Source organism: Dipodomys merriami, unplaced genomic scaffold, assembly GCF_024711535.1.
Source record: "Dipodomys merriami isolate MVZ:Mamm:240054 unplaced genomic scaffold, mDipMer1.0.p SCAF_11, whole genome shotgun sequence".
NCBI lineage: Eukaryota > Metazoa > Chordata > Mammalia > Rodentia > Heteromyidae > Dipodomys > Dipodomys merriami.
This window is the reverse complement of record NW_027202382.1, coordinates 27,228,471-27,248,507: the sequence shown is the minus strand read 5'-3', so window position 1 is coordinate 27,248,507 and position 20,037 is coordinate 27,228,471. Positions and strand designations below refer to the sequence as shown.

The window sequence follows — 20,037 nt, the reverse complement described above, 5'->3', positions numbered from 1 at the left end:
ACAAATATAGGAAGCAGGTCAGTCATTACAAATTCTGGAAAAGATATATTCTGTTGTCAAGATTTCTTCCAATTGGTATGTGCTCATATAGTGCTTTAGATGGATAGATAGATAGATAGATAAATATATAGATATATAAACAGATATATTGATAGGTAGATAATAGATCAGTTGAAGTATGTTTGGAAATAGATGCATAGGAGTCAGATTGGTTCATATTTGTTAAACCTAATCATCAGTAAAAGATCATTTAGCCATAAGGTATAACTTAAAAATATATCCTATGAATATGTATTGATTGTTCTTTATTGGTAACTACCATAGAGATGGTGATGGTGATACTTTTTTTTTTGTGCCAGTACTAGAATTTGTACTCAGATGCACTGTCCCTTAGTGTTTTTTGCTCAAGGCTGGTACTCCACTACTTGTGCCACAGCTGTACTTCTAGCTTTTTTGGTGGTTAACTGGAGATAAGATTCTTACAGGCTTTCCTAGCCACAATCCTCAGATCTCAGCCTCCTGAGTAGCTAGGATTATAGGTGTGAGCCACAGGCCTACCTTGCTAAAAGGACACATTTTAAATGCTTTGTGGGTTTATTGTGTTTCTATAAAAAGACCACTGTGGGCTCTAGTCTGTACCTGCTTCTGTTTTTCTGTCAGTATTTCTCAATTCACTGTGATGAAATGCCCATTATCGGGGTGCTCCTTAAGTCCTCCCTTTCCTGAGAAGGAAAGAAGCTGTGCTGAGGTTAACAATGCAAACTCAGACCAACTCTCCCCATGTCTTCATAGCAAATTCTTCAACATGCTAGAGAAAACTCAACGAAAGTTATATTTCTCATTACCGACGGCTATTCCAATGGTGGAGATCCAAGACGCATTGCAGCATCGCTGCGAGATGCTGGAGTGGAGATCTTCACTTTCGGCATATGGCAGGGGAACATCCGGGAACTGAATGACGTGGCTTCTACTCCCAAAGAGGAACACTGCTACCTGCTCCATAGTTTTGAAGAATTTGAGGCTTTAGCTCGCCGGGCATTGCATGAAGGTAATGGAACCTAATGGTATAGCAAATGTGCCTCTAAAGGGGGTTTCCTTCTCTCTCACTACCTGAAACTCCAGGAAGAACATTAGCATACGCTCTTACAAGTTCTTCCTTTAGCATGATGGCTGAGCGTGCTTTGGGTATCATAGGATACAACTTCCAAGAGATGATCTTCTGACCTTTGCAGAAAGAGCATTTGTTTTGCCTTGCTTCTTACTAGCTGTTATATATATATTTACTAGAATATCAACCTGCTCCTTTCCAGGACTGGGAGAATGAACTAAATGGACTGAGGTGTGTTTTGAGACCACCCACAGAGTGGGAACCCTTGACTTAGATATCTTTTGCAGTTGTCCGGACAGATGAAATAAACATTCAAGAAATGGAAAATATTATACTACATACCACATAGTTGGAGGGGTTTTTTTTGGAAGATTAAATCAACTATTTAATTATACCAGTTTTCCTATTATCTAGCGCAGTAACCGGGACTGCCTTTGTTTCTCCTTTTCTCAAGGGAAAGTGATGGTTACAACTAGGTTAGGAGGTGTTACTAGATGGGATTATAGAGTTATAGGTGTGTGGGCTATAGGTGGTATAGCCAGTGGACTTCTAATCCTACCTCTCTCCTGTCATATAAGACTGGCACCTTTGAGGGTGGAAGTGTGGCTCAGTTGGTAGAGTGCTAGCCAATGAGCAAAAGCATCAGGTACCATGTTTGAGTTCCAGACTGATACCCTGTGCCCTGAAGAAACTTGGTCCAAGAATGAAGTACCCAGGACCTTAAAGGAAAGGGCTCAGGTAACTGTCATGTACAGAGCTTTGAAAGGAACTACATTTGCTATAGCAAACATTTTAGTTGAGTTTCCAGAGTTGGTAAGAAGTAAGTCAGTTGTATGAACTGGAAGCATGATCAGATCAAAGGATACAATCTTGAGGTTTTCTCCTCTTTATTTTCTGAAGATGACTTTCAATTGGGATATACCCAGTTCTGGTGTCAAGACTTCCCGACTGTTCATTCTCAGTAGACATAGATTACAGATTGAAAGCTTTCTTCACTAAGTATAATTCCTCTGCTCAGCTCTTACCTCAGACTTAAAGACTTAAAGTTTTGATATCTAGGCATATTTTGATCCCTAAGTTGCTCTACTGACTATTGTGGCCTAATGTCTCAGGATTAGGTCCTAGCAATCTCTGTGGTGGACCATTCACCCACACCGCAGTTCATTAGGTAGGACTTTAAATAGGATTCCTGGTGGTATTGGTGCCTTTCTTTTGATGTTGGAGTCTTCTTTTACCTTTCCCCTGTCTTTCTTCAATCTTAATACATACGGAGAGCTATTTTATAATTTAGACCATCATCAATCTCTTTCACAGGCATTCAGTTATAGATTTTCAACCACTTGTGTTCCTTCTATTGTCTGATCTTTATATTTGTCCCTAGCAGCATGGATCTTGCACTAGAATTCAGGTTAAGATTTTTTTTTTTAAACTTCAGTCAGGCACGGGGTGCTCATGCCTGTAATCTTAGCTACTCAGGAGGCTGAGATCTGAAGATGGACGTTTGAAGCCAGCTTGAGCAGAAAAGTCCTTGAGACTCTCATTTCCAGTTAACTAGCAAAAAGCTAGCAGTGGAGCTGTGGCTCAGGTGGTAGAAGGTTGTCCTTGAGGGGAAAACCAAAGGCCAAGCAAGAGTGTAAGCCCTGAGGTCAAGCCCTAGTGCTGTCATTTGCACACATACATACACACACACACACACACACACACACACACACACACACACACACACACACACACACACACACACAAGATTTTTTTTTCAACTTGGACCAGATACATGGATTTATTGTTTCCCTCAGTGATCATCATGCATCAGTCAAATTCACTAAAATACTTTCTAAACAGCACTGCTTGGGTGAAATTCCTAGCATACTTTACTTCATACATGCCTCAATCCGAAAGTTCTTTCTTTACCTAACAAGAGATAGCCCTGACTCCTGTTTTATTAAATTATGTAGTTCTTTAGGCCTTTAATGAAATAAGTACAGAGGATTCAGTATTTATTCTAAAGCTGGTAGCTCATAATTAGCACTCATACGGAGCAGTCAGGATTGTGGTTTTACTCCTAACTGGAACCAGGACTTTGGAAGTCTGATTACTTGCTCCTGCCTGACCTCATACAGAGACAGTGAAACACTGACGGTTTGGAAGCCAAGGGAATGACCTGGAGAACCGACTGTGTTACTTCCTGCTGCATCTGGAGATTCCTCTCGAAAGTACTTCATTTCTGCCTGACCCCACATGACCTTAAGAACTTATGATGAGGTCCCAGACTGAAATAACTTCACTGGCTGAAATGAATTCCCAGAGTATAGTAGTGCAAATAACATACGTTCCTATTTAGGCGGAATCAGGCAGCAGTGGGAAATCAGAGGCATGAGAAAAGATGTTCTGACCAGCTTGCACTGAGATGTTTAATGAATGAAAAATATAACATTCAATTAATGATCACTTTTCCTTATCCTCTGTTGTGTATTCATTGGTAGATCTACCTTCTGGGAGTTTTATTCAAGAGGATATGTCCCACTGCTCCTATCTTTGTGAAACTGGCAACGATTGCTGCGATCAAATGGCCAGCTGCAAATGTGGAACACACACAGGCCAATATGAGTGTATCTGTGAAAAAGGCTACTACGGGAAAGGACTGCAGCATGAATGTACTGGTGAGTCTCTTGATTTGTGAGTGACTGCCTCAGTGATTGTTGCCGTGTAACAAATGGCCCTGAAACTCAGAAGAAAAAGTACTTATTATTGCTCATGAATCTGTGCGTTGGCCGGGCAGCCCTCTTGGTCTCAGCTGTTGTAAGTCACGCATTTGTCACCAGTTGGTAGGACAGTTGATGCTCGGGCCTACTGATAATTATCCTACTGATCTTAGTGAGGTACTCATCTTTTGTGTTTTGGAGTCAGGTGACCATGGACTGGTCTGAAATGGCTTTGTCTGGGACAGTGGAGGCTGTCCTTTACATGACCTGTCACACTCCATCGAGCTATGCTGGGCTTGTTCAAGGTCAGTGATGGGATTCTGGAAGGAAAAGTGAGAGCTTGCAAGGAGTCTGGAATTCTAGAGTTGGTACCGGGAGGAAGAAGTCTTGGGATCTGTTCTTTGTAATTAATCCAATTAACCAATTCTGTCCTGTAGGTACCTAACCTGAAATATGCCTTAGCTTTTCTGTGATATTGAAACGAGTGGGATTCTGTTCCTTGGTCCACATATACCTTTTTGAATTGGAACCACAATTTTTTCACCTTTCACTTGATGATCTTTTAGGTCTTCATAAGGCTTCACCAAAGGGGGCCAAAAAGTTCTCAAGGTAGCCAGCTGTGGTGACTCATGCCTGTAATCTCAGCTACTCAAGAGGTATAGATTGGAAAGCTAATCCTGGTACAAAGTTAGTGAGACTCTTATCTGAAACAATAATATTGGCCTAGTTGGCAATCCCAGCTGTACAATTTGTGGGACGCTGTGGATAACACAGTGATGATAATCTGAGGCCAGAATGGGCAAGACTATATGATTCCACTTGAAAAATAACTTCAAAAGAGCAAAAAAAGGGTTAAAGATATGTTCAAGTGGTAGAGCCCCTGTCTAACAGTTGTAAGGGACTAAGTTCACACCTCAGCACCACCTAAAAGAATTAAATGGTACCAAAGTGTCCCTTTCTTCAAAGTGGAATTACTTCATCAACATTTGTAATTCTACCTTCTCTAAGATTTTTTTTTGTTTACAAGATCTTTGTATTTTATCAGGGATGCATTTTTAGGACTATTACATACTACATGATAAGACATGCTTGATATTTGAAAATGTTATGCAGTTTTTCTGTACTGGGATGTTATTTGTTTTTAACCTAAAAAGTTGCTTTTATTTTTTTTTTAAATGCTTTCAAGTTCTTTTGTGATTTGCTGTTTTGGGTAACTGTATTCCCATGGAAATTAACACCCACAGAAAAACCTAGAAGCAGAACATTTGCTTTCTTTGTGCTTCCCAATTGTTCATTACTTTTTCATGGAAACATTGTTTTACTCTGGCATTTGGTAGGTAGGCCTGGTCTGCAGCACAAAACACACTTCTTCCCATTCTGTTCACCATGAGTTCTTTCTTCTTTTCTCCCTCTTCTCTCTTTTCCAGGAGATGTTTCTTCCTGTGTCGTTCTTTTACTCCTTTATTTTTCTTGTCTCGCATCCTACTTCTCTTCATTTCGCCTCCCTGATCTCAACTGATAGCCACACACACACCCTTTGCCAGGTCCAGCCATCCCTGCTGACCACAGAGTCGCTGCTTTCCTGGCCTTTCTCCCACTCCCACCCAGCAGGATTTCTCACTTAAGCAGAACCAGCCCAACTGCCTCCAAGCTGCCTCCTCCTGTTCTTCCCTCCCTTTGCACCTTCCCACACTGTCATCAACAGCCCAGCTTGGCACTCTCCCCAGGCCCCCTCCCTCATTCCTCCTGTCCAGCCCACCAAACACAGGCAGAAAATCTCATTTTCGTTGCTTCATGCTGTAGTCAGCATGTCTGCCTTCCGTGTGGTCCTAGATCAAACTGTTCCCTGCCAGTAAGCCATTGTCATCACCCTGTGGCTGCCTAGCAGAATCCACCACTGCAGGCCACAACTGCCATTGCTCCATGGCACCAAAACCAGCCATCCCCAAGGATTGTCTGCAGGGAGAGAGAGTGAGCCTTCACAACCTTACCCCCACCTCATGCCCAATGCTAAGGAGCTTTGGCTGCTTCCAGGTGTACATTCCAGGCTGAAAGGCACAGCAGTCTATAAGATGTGGGGGTTGGATTGGGTCTGTCCGTAGAGCATCAACAGAAGAAATTGGAGGCCTTCTGCTGCTGGTTCCTGCCAAGAATACCATGCACAAAAGGATTAGCTTCCTCAGCCCTTCTCTTAAATTAACCAGTCCCAGCTGGATATCTTCTCATATCCAAGATTTAAATCAGTGCTGGTCTCATGGATGTGGATATGCATATGTCATCTTTGGTACTTATTTCTAAGAGATTAGGACATGGACCATTGAAGCTCCAGGATCTGCATTATGCCTGTGTGCAGGTGTACAATTGCCCTCATTGCTGAGAAAATAAATAATACCCTTGCTACAGCATGGGACAAAGTCATTAGCAGACTTTTTTTTCCTGAATGGCAGAAAGAAAGAATATCTCAAAATCATCCAGCACTGAACAGTTGGAAATGTGTCAGCCAGTGCTACTGCGCCCTTTCCTATGGAGGCCTGTGCAAGGCGCTAGGTTGGGATAGGTAGAATGATTTCGGCAAATACATGCTCACTGCCTTCTTGGAATGTTCATCTAACCAAACGACTCAGTCTATTGCAAACTGTGATGTGTGCCATTTTTTTAAAAAGCCATCATATATAGAGCAGACTCCAGGAAAAGCTGGTCTTCCCTAAGCTAAGAGCTGAGGGATGACAAGCTGTGGATGTTTGATTACTTAAAAAGAGGATGTTAACTTCCCTTCTGAATAGATGGAATGCTGAGTGCTGGTCCTCATGGCAATGTCTTTCAGACGGAAATCATTCTTCTTTAAGCCAGGAGAAATCTTAGAAATCTAAGCACCTCATTCTGTAAGAGGAAATTGAGTATTTTGCTAAAGATGACATAATCATACATCAGCAGAACACAGGAGGGACCCAGGCCCTTTTTCTCTAAAGTGCCATTTCCAAGCCGGGCGCTGGTGGCTCACGCCTGTAATCCTAGCTACTCAGGAGGCTGAGATCTGAGGATCGCGGTTCAAAGCCAGCCCGGGCAGGAGAGACCGTGAGACTCTTATCTCCAATAAACCACCAGAAAACCGGAAGTGGCGCTGTAGCTCAAGTGGTTGAGCGCTTGCCTTGAGCTGAAGAGCTGAGGGACAGCGCTCAGGCCCAGAGTTCAAGGCCCATGACCGACCAAAAATAAAAAAAAAAAAAATAAAAAAAAATAAAGTGCCATTTCCAAGATAGTGCATTGCTTTCGAGCCTACCCCCATTTCTGAAAATATTCTCTCGGATATATTACTCTTCAGAAACCATGGATGTGGAACTCTGCCCAAATATGTAAAAACAGAAAGATGTGGTTCAACTTCAACTTTTATTCCTTTTAAAATATGTGGCTTTAGGCAACTTAATTTCTTCTGATTCTATCTTCTAGAAAGTAGATTTAGCCATGATGTATGTGCATATGTAGATTTATATAGATAGGACATATGGATATCTATGTCTATGATTTATATAGATATATGCCTAAGGATAAATATGTGTGCTGTGCACAAAGGTATAACGGTTGGCTTAAGGGAATTGAGAAACATGTTTTTCTTCCTAGTGCTATTACTAGTATTATTTTCTTCACCTTTAATCTTCAGCAGGCATTTGGTGATGATAATGATGATGATGATGATGATGATGATGATGATGATGATGGCAGCCTAGTAACTGATAACATTAAAATAGTTTTAAATAATGCTATGTAATAATAATTACTATATAGTAATAATTACTATGTAGTAAAGACACTTTGTAGTCCAGACCCTTTCCAAGCATTAGTGTGTATCAGTTCATTTCATCTTCACAGTCACTCTCTGGAGTATTACTTCAATAGAAACATGAATGTTAAGTTGTGGACTGCCAAGATCTATATTCTGGCTATGATGCACATCGAATAAATACATACCTAATTTAGCCCAGAACTTGGAAAGCTGAGGCAAGGAGGATCATAAATTTAAGTCAGTGTGGACTACATAGCAAGAACCTGTCTCAACCTCAAAATAAATAGACAAAAAATATGTCATGTTGTAAATGTTACTTTGCCCCTAATAAGATAAGCAATATTTGACCAGTTTCAACCTAGAGAATAGCAGCCTCACATGGTTCAACCCAGTACTAGAAAGGAAGTAGAATCATAGAGAATGAGATATGTAAAATACAAATCTGATCATAACACACGCTTGCTTAACATTTTTAAATTATGGTCCATTCATAAAATAAACTCAAGCGTATTAGCATGATAGGAAGGATTTAAGTGATTTGTTCCCTCCTTTGCCTTTGAGATAAAAATCGAGAATTAGTTACAGTTCCCTTTAAACATCATATTTCATTCCTCAGATCTTGCTTCAAGCTTCTAGCCACAATCACCAACTTTTGTCTTTATTCCTATTTCATCAGACCAGCTATTCTAATAGGAAAGGATTCTGGATGCGCTTTGCATTCTCACTGCCTGCTTTCAGGGCCCCTACTTAGTATGAGTTCAAGAGAAGGAGTGTAGGTAAGGAGTCAGCTTTAACACCAGAGTCTTCAATGGACAAGAACTGTTGTACAATAACTTGCAAGAAACAGAAATGCCATATTTTGAGAGGTCAAATTGGGAGTCTTTATTGGAAATCTGGTGACTATAGGTAGATTCTCATCACAAAGACCTGCAGCCCCTTGAATACCCTAACATGGTTAGAAAACTGAGCCATGACAGTAGTAAAGCAAAGAATGAGCAGAGAAACAATACCAACGTGCCAGATCAACCCCAATGGTGAGCTGAAGTGGGAGGCCATGGTGACCGGAGGAGAGCCAGGAGACACAGAAGACATGAGGCATGGCATCACGGCACCTAAGATGGTCTGTTCCATTTAGGTACAAAGGTCAAGTCAGGGGACAGGGTCACAGGGAGCTTGAGAGTTCATGACCCAAGATTGGCAAGGTCCAGTAATCTATTGTCCAGATCCCTGCCCCGGCCTCTAAGAATTCAGGCACACCCCATCACTGGGAGGTGGGACTTCCCCTTCCTTCACCATGAAGGCAAGATGGCACCAGTTAAACCCAGTTCCTTAACCACCATGTGGACAAGATGGCTCCCATTAGACCCAGCATCCCCACTTCAAAATCTTAGGTAAGTTCATGATTCCATGTCTGCATTGGGGACCACAGAATCCCCACCACAAAGACAAGCTGATAATTTTTTAATGCATTTGATTTATTTAAAAGCAAAATATTTACATTCAGTTAACTTTTTCTGACAACAAATGAAATCCAATATATAGCTGATTTACTAGACAAGACATTTTTTAAATGGGTAGATCATCAGATGAGCTGTAAATCCAAGTAGCTGCAGCTGCTCTGGATTTTCCCTGGAGGAACTGAGAGATGTGGAGGATAGAGAAATAGGCATCTTGAGGACAATGATCCTCTCCAGAGATCAACTCCTATTTCAGTAAGTTTGGAATGAACAGATTAAAAATTACAGCTGGAGAGTTGCCACCGATGAGGCCTACATATCTTGAGCCAAGTTCCAGTTACATTATTTTTTTTCATCACAGGAGGATATTGTGTAGAGAGAGAAACACTGAAATATTTATGTGAGGAAGAACTTTTTATACATGTATATACATGCATACAAACTTCTACTCCCTTCTACTCCCACAACACAGTTTCTTGTCTAGTATTGTATCATTGCTTTGGAAGAAAGAGGACAAAGAGCCCTAAAAATTCTTGAATGGAAACCAAAACATTTGGAAATTTTGTTTTCTAAGCAGAGCTTAGCTGCTATTTTTTCCCCCTCCAGAGATCCCCAGTGGTACCCAGAAATGGATTTGTAAGATGTAAGGAATTTGGACAATGCAGCCCTCTTTGGTTTTTAGGCAGGAACATTGCTATTGCTAGCATGTTGACACTGCTCACCATCAAAAGGAGGGGGAGGATTTCTAACTGCTGCCTAGACGAGGCTGGTTTGCTGGTTTTTCACTGCGTGAGGTAGGCATTCAACACGGACAAGGCGTTTTCCAGTCTGGTGTGATTTTGTTACAGGAAAAACACAAAATCAAACTATTGGTATAAAGTATCACAAACTCTGGAAGTCAACGTGTTATACTCTTAATATTCGGGGTGGGGGTGGGGTCATGATAAGGACTGTGACCTATTTCTGCTTCGCATGGTAAAAATTTTTCCTCAGCTCCAAATCAGGGACTCCTCAGAGTAACAATGAAAAGAGGACAAAGGAAAATAAATATTACCAAATTGTACTTTTTCAACATTTTTATTCATGTAGCCCTCCATCTCCTTTCCCAAATATTGCAAAGCTATATGTATCACTGGCTTATTTTTAAGTGGCCATTTGTAATTTTTCAGCAAGATGTAAAAAGATGGCAGCAGTACTGTGTTGGCACTTTAAAATAAGAATATGGTATTATTTTGAAATATACCCATTGATATCTAAGCAAATCTGATTCCTTTTAGCATTTGTGTGTGAACAAGTACCTTTTTTTTTTTTTTTGGTCAATCGTGGGGCATGAACTCTGGGTGCTGTCCTTGCACTCTTCAACTCAAGGCTAGTGCTTTACTGCTTGAGCCACAGCACCACTTCCAGTTTTCTAGTGGTTTATTAGAGATAAGAGTCTCACAGACTTTCCTGCCCGGGCTGCCTTGGAACCATGATCCTCAGATCTCAGACTCCTGAGTAGCTAGGATTAGCATGAACCACTGATGCCCAGCAAACAAGTACCTTTAGGTGTACCTTTTTATGTAGCATGGTTCATTTTCTTTTTCTTTTTCTCTTTTTTTTTTTTTTGCTATCAACTAGTAGTTCTTATTTTCTTAATTCTGTCCATTTTCCACATCATTCTTTTTCCAATGTGTGTGTGTGTGTGTGTGTGTGTGTGTGTGTGTGTGTGTGGTATCAGGATTGAACCCAGGGCCTATGCATGCCTAAGAAGCCATAACTTTAGCCATACCTTCCATCCCTTTTGTTTGTATTCTGTATTTTAGAAACAAAGTCTCTCTTACTGACTTTGCCTGGACTGCCCTGCACTCAGAATCCTCCTTCCTCCATCACTAGATGAGCTGGGATCATAAGTATGTACCACCATACTGTTCTAATTTGGGGAGGGGGAAAGGAGGGGTTCTACTCCTGGGGCTTGAACTTGAGGTCTAGGTACTGTCCTTGAGCTTCTTTTTGCTCAAGACTAGTGCTCTACCATAAGCCACAGCTCCATTTCCCACTTGTTTGGGATACAGACTGTCTTTCCCAGTCGGGCTTTGAACTATCATCCTCAGGTTTTAGCCTTATGAGTAGCTAGCATTTCAGTCATAAGCAACTGGCACCTGGCTTGCTGTTCTAATTTTACATACCAAAGCCTTCAATTGATCACAGTATTGTATTCTTCTGCTGCAAAAGAAAAAAATATACATTATAATTAATTGTTACACTTTCTAGGAAAGATTTGCTACTAGATTGAATTATTGTACTTGTTATTTTCATAAAATTTATCAGACACATTATACACTTTGAAACTTTTTGAAAACTATATTTGGAATTTTTTTCCAGTCCTGGGGCTTGAACTCTAGGCCTGGGCACTGTTCCTGAGCTTCTTTTGCTCAAGGCTAGCATTCTACCACTTGAGCCACAGCGTTACTTCCAGCTTTTTCTGCTTATGTGGTACTGAGGAATCAAACCCAGGGCTTCATGCATGCTAAGCAAGCACTCTACCACTAAGTCACATTTCCAGACCCTAATTGGATTTTTTAAATAAGTTTTTTATTGTGAAAATACTGTATAGAGAGGTTACAGTCCTAATTGTATTTTTAAATGAGATATATGCATATATACATGGATTTTGTTATTATTTTTCATTGTTTGATAAGGATTAAGAAAAATATAGTGTCAATTTCATTTCTCTTTTAATTTTTATAGACTTTAGTACTGAAAGCCTTCTTCACTTAAACATATAAATGGGACTTGAAAGAGTTGTGTTAAGTTGATGACACCCAATTCTTGGAGCGTCTCCGGTTTCACATGCCAAAAATAACATCAGTTATCTGTCTTCCAAAAATATGTTTAGTGTTTTGTTAGTTGGCAAAATTATGTCTCTTTTCAATTTTACTAAAATTGAAGAATTGGAAATCTTGCAAAAATACTTGTTACTCAATCAGTATCATTATTTATGTTGTAGATTTCTGGGAATATCTTCCCATCCCTCCCCCAAAAAAGAAAGAATCTTACTAAGATGGTTAATTTCAGTTATACAAGGTAAGCTCTAGAGATCTAATGTACAATATAGCTCCTCTAGTTAAGTAAAGCTACCTTTTATTTAGAAAGGGATTTGCAGGTATTAAGGTTTTGAATGGTGCTGTAGGTTAATCATTTTGGAGAAATGCACCAAGGGATGGTAGGTACACGTTTCTTATGAAAAGTGAAAGGTAGCAATTGCAAAAAGGTGCTATAAGGTATTTTATCAAGTACAGTAGTTTAAGTATTTGCAAATGCCGGGCAGGGAAGGTGGCTCAGTGGTAGAGCGCTTGCCTTGCCTGCTCAAGGCCCTGGGTTCGATTCCTCAGCACCACATAAGCAAAAAGAAAGAAGCCGGCAGTCGCGCTGTGGCTCAAGTGGTAGAGCGCTAGCCTTGAGCTGAAGAGCTGAGGGACAGCGCCCAGGCTCAGAGTTCAGGCCCCACAACTGGACCCAAAAAAAAAAAAAGTATTTGCAAATGTTGAAATTCTGGAAATTCACTCTCTTGAAATGATCCATGCCACTTGCAGAGTCTATCTGTTATAGCCCTCATTTACAAGAGAGGAACACTGCTTTGAAGCACTCAAGAAATTTTTTGAATGTCATTCAACTAAGAAAAGGTAGAGTAAGTGTGTAGATGCAGATCTATGTGACCCAAGTCCGGCCATGGTAATCCATCTATGGCTCTCATTGCACAGGTATTATCAATCAAATAAATTCTCCAAATCCATCCATAGCTCTCATTGTACAGGCATTATCTATTGAAGAAATGATCCAGAAATAGTTTGCTGTTCTTTCCAAGTGACACTGAAAACAAATGATGCTTCCAAGTTATAGTTTAGATTCTCATTGTTTAGCTTCATAACATCTACATGTGGTTCATCCTCATTACATGTTAGATGACTAATCTAGTTTGGATGACTGCCCCTGTTAGCAATTTGGAAATGATAACTCAGACTAGAGGGAATCAGCCTATGGTTGTTCAAATTCTTCCTCATTCCAAATTCATTGTCTTGTAGCATACTAACTGCTGATGGCTTTGAAATATATATGACTCAAGATCTATGCACCCATGCTTTATAAGCAGTGATGGTTAGCAATGAGTAGTGTGTGAATCCTAGCCCTGTTATTTATTCATTGTATTTTTCCCCTGGGAAAATTTTTAAAATTCTATAGACCTTAGTTTCCAAATCTATAAAATTGGATCAATCATATTGTATTATTGAAATGGAATGAGATGTTTGTCACCATTACCAGTGGTGGTTCTAAACACATAGTGAAACATTTAGCAATACGGAGAGACCACTGCCAATGGGAGCTTTGAAAATGTATGGCTAGTGGCCACAGTTGCTGTAAGACCTCCCACAAATTAAGTTCTAATTACCAGTTGTACTAAGATTGAAAACTAATATTCTCTACTGACAGATAAAATTAATAAATCAAAATGAGATTTAAAAACAGTACCATTATCTCTTTTTTAACAGTTTGAAAAGAATACAGTCATAATATTAAATGGACATATGTAAAAATGCAACTAGATAAATTGAGGGGAGGGGAGAGGTGGGGTGAATGATGGAAGGAATAGCATTGATCAAGATGTGTTGTACTCTCACCTGACATGTTGAATTGAAACTCCTTTGTACAGTTACTTAAAGATAATAAATATAGGGGGGAAATGTAAGAAATGCAGGAGAGTATAAGAGAAAGTAATAGAAGGGTGACTCTGATTAAGTGTGTACTATACATATATAGAAATAGTGCTAAGAAATCCATTTGTACAACTAATATACTTGAATAATATACATATATGTCTTGTTACTGTCACAACCCCATAAACTATTACTATCAATGCAAAATAAAATTGAAAAAATAAGCTGTTTTAGAAGGAATATCAAAGTCATATGCATAGCTACACACGAGACTGAGAGCTGAAGATCACAGCTCAAAGCCAACCTGGACAAGAACATCTGTGAGACTCTTATCTCCAGTTAGCTATCAGAAAATCAAAAGTGGTGCTGTGGTTCAACATAGTCGAGTGCTGGCCTTGAGTGAAAAACCTCAGGGACAGTGCCCAGGCTCTGAGTCAAGCCCCACGACTGACAAACAAAAAATCATAGTAAGTGTTAATTTCTGCTTACGTCTGATACCCCCTAAGTGTTGCCAAGCTTTTTCATGGCTCTGTGCTTGGGCCTTTCTCTCCCTCTGCCTAGTCTCTCCCATGGCTTGTCTGTCTGCCCAGTTCTTCTTTCATTCCTTCTTTCACAGATTCATCACCCTGACAGTTAGATGTAAATCTTCTGGTTCTCATAAATATAAACTCTTTGTTTGTACTCACTACATTGTAGTAGTAGTATTTTTGTAGGTTTTTCTTCTCTTAGAATCAGGGCAGGTTATACTTTTTATTTTTTTAATCTAGTCTCTTCCATATAGTACATAGTGAAAATTAATGCGTTTTCGGTGAATGAATGAAGAAGTGAATCAAGCCAATTACATGTTTAAGTACTACAGCACAGCATATGGAAACTGCTTGGCTCTCAACTTCCTGGGAATTTTCCATTCCTTTTATGGAGAATCTAAGGTGAACAAGTCTACTGACCCTGAGAACTCTGGCTTTGAATCAAAGTGAGCCATCTGGAAAGCAAAGTTCAACAATAGGAAGTCGCTAAAAACACATTTATCTCTTTCATGTTATCTGAATGCTAAGATTCCTTCCGAATTTGTGTATGTGCGTGTGGGCATGTGTGTACGCTATTTGCATTTACTGCTGGTTTGAGGTGGTGTTTTTAATTTATATGACAGCAGAAGACATAGACATAGCCTTCCAGGGTATTGTGGAGGTTTGCCATTCAAGCAAGCCTTTAGCAAATATATAAAGTAGATGATTATTATTATATGTAGTATATTCATACTATTTGGAAACTTTCCTTTAAAATTTAAGAACTACAGATACTGTCAAAATATGGGCGCAACTATAGGAAAATAACTTACAAACTACAGAAGAAATTATGACAAAAATATGCCTCATATATGAGCTATTTAAGGCAAAATTCTAAAATTTAAGAAAGCAAGATATTCTACCTCAGCATTTAATGTTTAACACAAAAAAGAGAACTGTTTTATTATTTGCATAGAATGTTATTATTCCCCTAGGGGGAAAAATCTGAAAAAGAATGAACTGAAAACTACTAACATTAGTAGAACAAATTTATAAAGTGTCAAGATAAGTACTTTCAGATTTATAAAATTTTCTACGAAGAAACAAAGTTTAAAATCTGATACAAAAAAATTCTAATAGAGCTGGATGCTGGTAGTTCAACCCTGGAAGCAGAGATCAAGATTTGAAGCCAGCCCAAACAGGAAAGTCTGTGAGACTCTTGTCTCCAAGTAATCATCAGAAATCCTGAAAGGGAGCTGTCTCAAGTGGTACAGTGTTAGCCTTGAGCAAAAAAACTTCAGAGACAGTGTCCAAGCCCTGAGTTCAAGCCCCAGGACCAACAAACACATAAAAATATCCCACTAATACTAATAAGAATATATGTGCATGTGTATTATTGTATGCATAATGTATCCACATATAACATATATACTTATATATAAAAAAGTTTGAAAGGAAAGTGTGTGGAGCTATAGCATCTTATTGGTCTTACTGAAATGAATATATGAATATCAATGTTCCTTTAGGTATCGCCTTTTCCAGACAAAATACTCATGTGCATTTTTCATCCTGATTTTTCCCACATGTCAAAGTGTTGATGGAGTCATAGTTAGCAAAGCTCCATAGTGACCAAGATCCACTAGTCTTCCCAACTGTTGTTTCTCTATTTTCAGTACTTCTGGAGACATCTTGAAAATTTGCTTCTGTCTTATACTATTTAGAAACAAATTCATTGTACATTCTCTTTTGAGATACTTACAGATTCACATGACTTTTAAAAAGGAGTATAGAGAAATTCCCGCTAGATTTCTCCCAGTTTTCCTCAATGGTAGCACCCTGCAAGCCTATGTTATACTAAATATGCCAACATACTGTCTGCTCCTGTTAAGCAATTATCCCTGATGTGAACACTTTCCAGACGACTCATAAATTCTTGAAGCAAATAGGCTTCTGCTTGGCCAGTATGTATGTCAATCCCATGGATAATCCCATCCTAGGTTAATGTGAAATCCTGTGTGCTGGAAGTCGGCAGGACTTCACATTTAAATAATGATTAATTGATCATTAAAAAAAAACTATTACTAGCCAGTGGTAAAATGAGTACAATCAGTTGTGTAATTTCAGTTCTGATAATGGGAATATAAAATAGAAGTCTGAATATATAATAGTTTAAAGATAGAATAAAATATATAATAGTCGCATGAGTTTGAAAAGTTATCATTATTTTGCATAAGGGGGGAAAACATTAATAGATCAAAGACATGAGAAGCTAGCATGGGGGGTCACATATGTAATTCCAGCTATTGCAGAGATATAGGTAGGAGGATCATGGTGCGAGACTAATCAGGGCAAAATTGTATGAGATCCTACCAGAAAAATAACTAGACTAAAACAGGTTGGCACAAGTAGCAGAGTGCGTGTCTAGCAAGTATGAGACTCTGAATTCAAATCCCAGTATCACTGAAAACAAAATGCATTTATAAAGATTGTTTAAAATTGCAAATATAAATGTCAAAACTTAAAAGAAGAGTTAAAATATTTTAACTTTTGATAATTTTTATTCTCTTTTCTCTAATTCTGAATTATTGGCCAATTTTTTATGTTTTTAAGTAGTTTACAAAGGCATTGCCGTTCAACAAAGCAGTTTATGAACCAATACCTCTTGATCCATTTCACCCCTTTTAACATTTTTACCCATCACCCTCAACCTACCCCCTTCTCTCATTTTCTCTTAATTTTGTAGGATATGCATTGAGGTTTTTTTAAAAACTACCTTTTTAATAAGAAAAATAAGGTGAAAAATCATCAGAGGATCTCACTAAAGCTATCTGTCCACAAAATTTCAATTGTAAAACTGAAGTCAGACATTAAATATTTCAAGATAATTAAGAATACCATTTGCAACATCAACAAAAGACGTAGCCTAAATATTTTGTACTCAACCAGGTTGAATTTACATCTGGATCTACTTGTGTGTATGTATGTCTAGTTTTTTTTGGCGGGGGCATGGAGGATTGGTACTGAAATTTGAACTAAGAGGACCCCTTCCTAGCTTGCTTTTGAGTGGCTCTACCACTGGAGCTATACCTCCAGCCCTGTTTGTTTACTGATTGTTTTAGAGACAGAGTCTTACAGGCTTTTCTGCCCAGGCTGGCTTTCAGCCTTTATCCTCCAGATCTCAGCCTCTTAAGTAGCTAGGATTATAGGCCTATACCACCATTGCCAAGCCTTATACTAATTTTGAACATGGGAAGATTTATTTGTGATATGTCTCCATTTGTACAGTCTTTTAAAGGTGTGGGGGTTTGTGTTTGTTTTGGATGGACCTGTGATCCATCGCTGCCCTGGCAAGTTGGAGAAGGTGCTAGCATGTGCAACATGGCATCCTGCAGTTAAATTGCTATGTGCTGCTATGGTGCCACACGGGGTTTAGAGGTTCAGTTCTGTCCAAGCAATCTGCACTCTAGCCAAATGAGCTAGGAAATCTCAGGAGAAGTGGCAGGGTGCCAGTGCATTCCCCACATGCTCTGATGTGATGATTTCAAGGTGATTGAAAGTCTCATCAAATTCCCCAATGAAAGTAGATTATCATAGCTCAAAGTTGCCTAATAAAAAGAAGATCCCTATGGACAGACTAGAGTTCTTGTCCTGTGCAGGTGGGAACACTGACTCATTATGGTGAACTCTCATCCTCTCTGGGGCAATGGATCCCCAAGCTAAAAATAATCCCATCACAATGATTATAGCGACAGATTCCTTACCCAGATCCAATACATAGAGTTGAAAAGAAGCATGATGTTGTAATGATAATGATCCTTTCTCTGAGGGCTTGTTTACTAGATGCAGCAGAAATGAAGGCTTTGGAATTACACAACTATATGAGCTGCCATGATATTCTACTTCATTGGACTCCACTGGAATTATTTAGTACACTGCCAAATGCCATTCCTGTACTGCAGTGTGTGTGTGTGTGTGCGTGCACGTGCGTGAGCGTGTATGTGCGCTGTGTGTGTTGATACATATATATACATATGATACTGGCATTTGAACTCTTCTACTTGGTATGCTTATACTCAACCAGTTGAGCCATACTTTAAATCTGAGTGGATTTAATTATTTTTTTGGACATGCCACTATCTACACTTTGCACATAGCCAGGATTATAGGCCTGAACCCATGCCAAGCTGAACTATAAATTTAAAATTATTCACTAACCTTTAATGATGAATTGTACAAAAAAAACTTTTAATATTTACTATGGTTTTCTCAAGTTAATCTTAGATTATGTATAAGGAAGAATTTTACAAAATGTGAAGTCACTGGATAGTATATGTTATTATAGTAACTCAAATAGAAGTTGATATTTAATGAGCCGGATAGATTAGTGAGATGGAGACTCTCTCCTCTGTTCCAAATTCTAAACTGGTTGGTTGTTGGTGTTTTAATTCACTTCAGTCAAAGTATTGTGTGTCAGCTGAAGAAAAAACCTAATGATAGGACAATATGATAACTTCCAGAGTCATACTTCCAGTAATAGTTACTATTTCTGAAAAGAGAAAGTGCTTATTTTAATGACAAAATGGGCAGTTAAGAAATAATATTTGGTATATTTCCAAGAAGGAAATGTCTCATTTAAAATATTTTTTAACTCCCATAGACCTTTACCAAGACTTGTAAAACTTCAGACCACAGAATTATCTCATTTTTTCAACTTCTGCTTGGTTTTCTACAAGAGATTGTCCCCCTGGGAATCAAGGAGGCTGATTCCACCTCTCCCTCTAAAATTGTGCAATGCTTTTAATAGTTCTTCTAAGGTCTGTTTCCCATTATGGGTATGAATTTCACAATACATTTCCAAATGTACTTTGGGATATTTTTATCCCAAACACTATTCTCTACTTACCATTGTAAACCCTTGATTATTAAAAATATTTTAAGAAAATATTTTTAATATTTAAAATACTATATATATTTTTTAATCATGTATAAAATCTGTAGCTAGAATCTGGCCTCTCATATGGAAATTTCTCTAGGTTACTTTGTAGTGCTATGCTATTTATGGAATCATCACATGTTAGTTTTGGAACAATCATAGACATGGTTAGTTGTAATTTATATACTGTAGAAAAAGGAAAGAAATTGATTTGCCCGTAACCCCATAACTTGTTAGCATAAGTTGATTATGTAGACTCCAAGTCTAACACCCTTTCACCTCACCCCATTGTTATTCTTCTTGGCCTTGATACAGTCCCTACCCAAACTCTTAATCCACACTCTGGCAGAGCTTGTTTTTTTTTTGTTTTTTGGGGTTTTTTGCCTTCCTTTTATGAACTGTCTGCCTGCCCAGGCAATAGGATGAACAATGGCAGGGTCAAATAATTGACTCTTGGAACTTGCAGGAGCAACCAGCATACCCAGAAAATGAGACAAGTTCACCTTACATAGAGTATTGTAGGCACCAGATGAGAGGCAAGGGTGATGTGCTTGCTCTAGGTGACCAAAAGAGAAGCCAGCCCCATCTTTCCAAAGAAGCTGGGGAAGCTGTGAGCAACATGAGTCTAGAAGAATGGTGGATGTGCACTCAGAGGCAGGAAAACTCATGCAAACTCAAGCACAAAGTGGAGGATAGGAAAGGAAATGCAAGAGAGGAACAATATTTACCAACCTCCAAAAGGTCTAATTGGTACAGCCAACCTAGGAGAACTATAATTCCTTCCTTTATGGTTGAGAAAATGAAAGGTTGAGGATGTTATTCTAACATTTCCTGAATATCAAACTGCATGCCAGAC

The 20,037-nt window shown here is 39.0% G+C and overlaps 1 protein-coding gene across 2 annotated transcripts in view; it reads left to right on the top strand.

The window, feature by feature from the left end:
- Svep1 (sushi, von Willebrand factor type A, EGF and pentraxin domain containing 1) overlaps positions 1 to 20,037 on the top strand; it is a 162,338-nt gene that overhangs the window by 24,603 nt on the left and 117,698 nt on the right. For both annotated transcript variants that reach the window (XM_070011444.1, XM_070011455.1), the window contains exons 2-3: positions 793 to 1,048; positions 3,592 to 3,768. In XM_070011444.1, the coding sequence (XP_069867545.1) occupies positions 793 to 1,048; positions 3,592 to 3,768 (433 nt within the window). The remainder of the gene's footprint in view (positions 1 to 792; positions 1,049 to 3,591; positions 3,769 to 20,037) is intronic.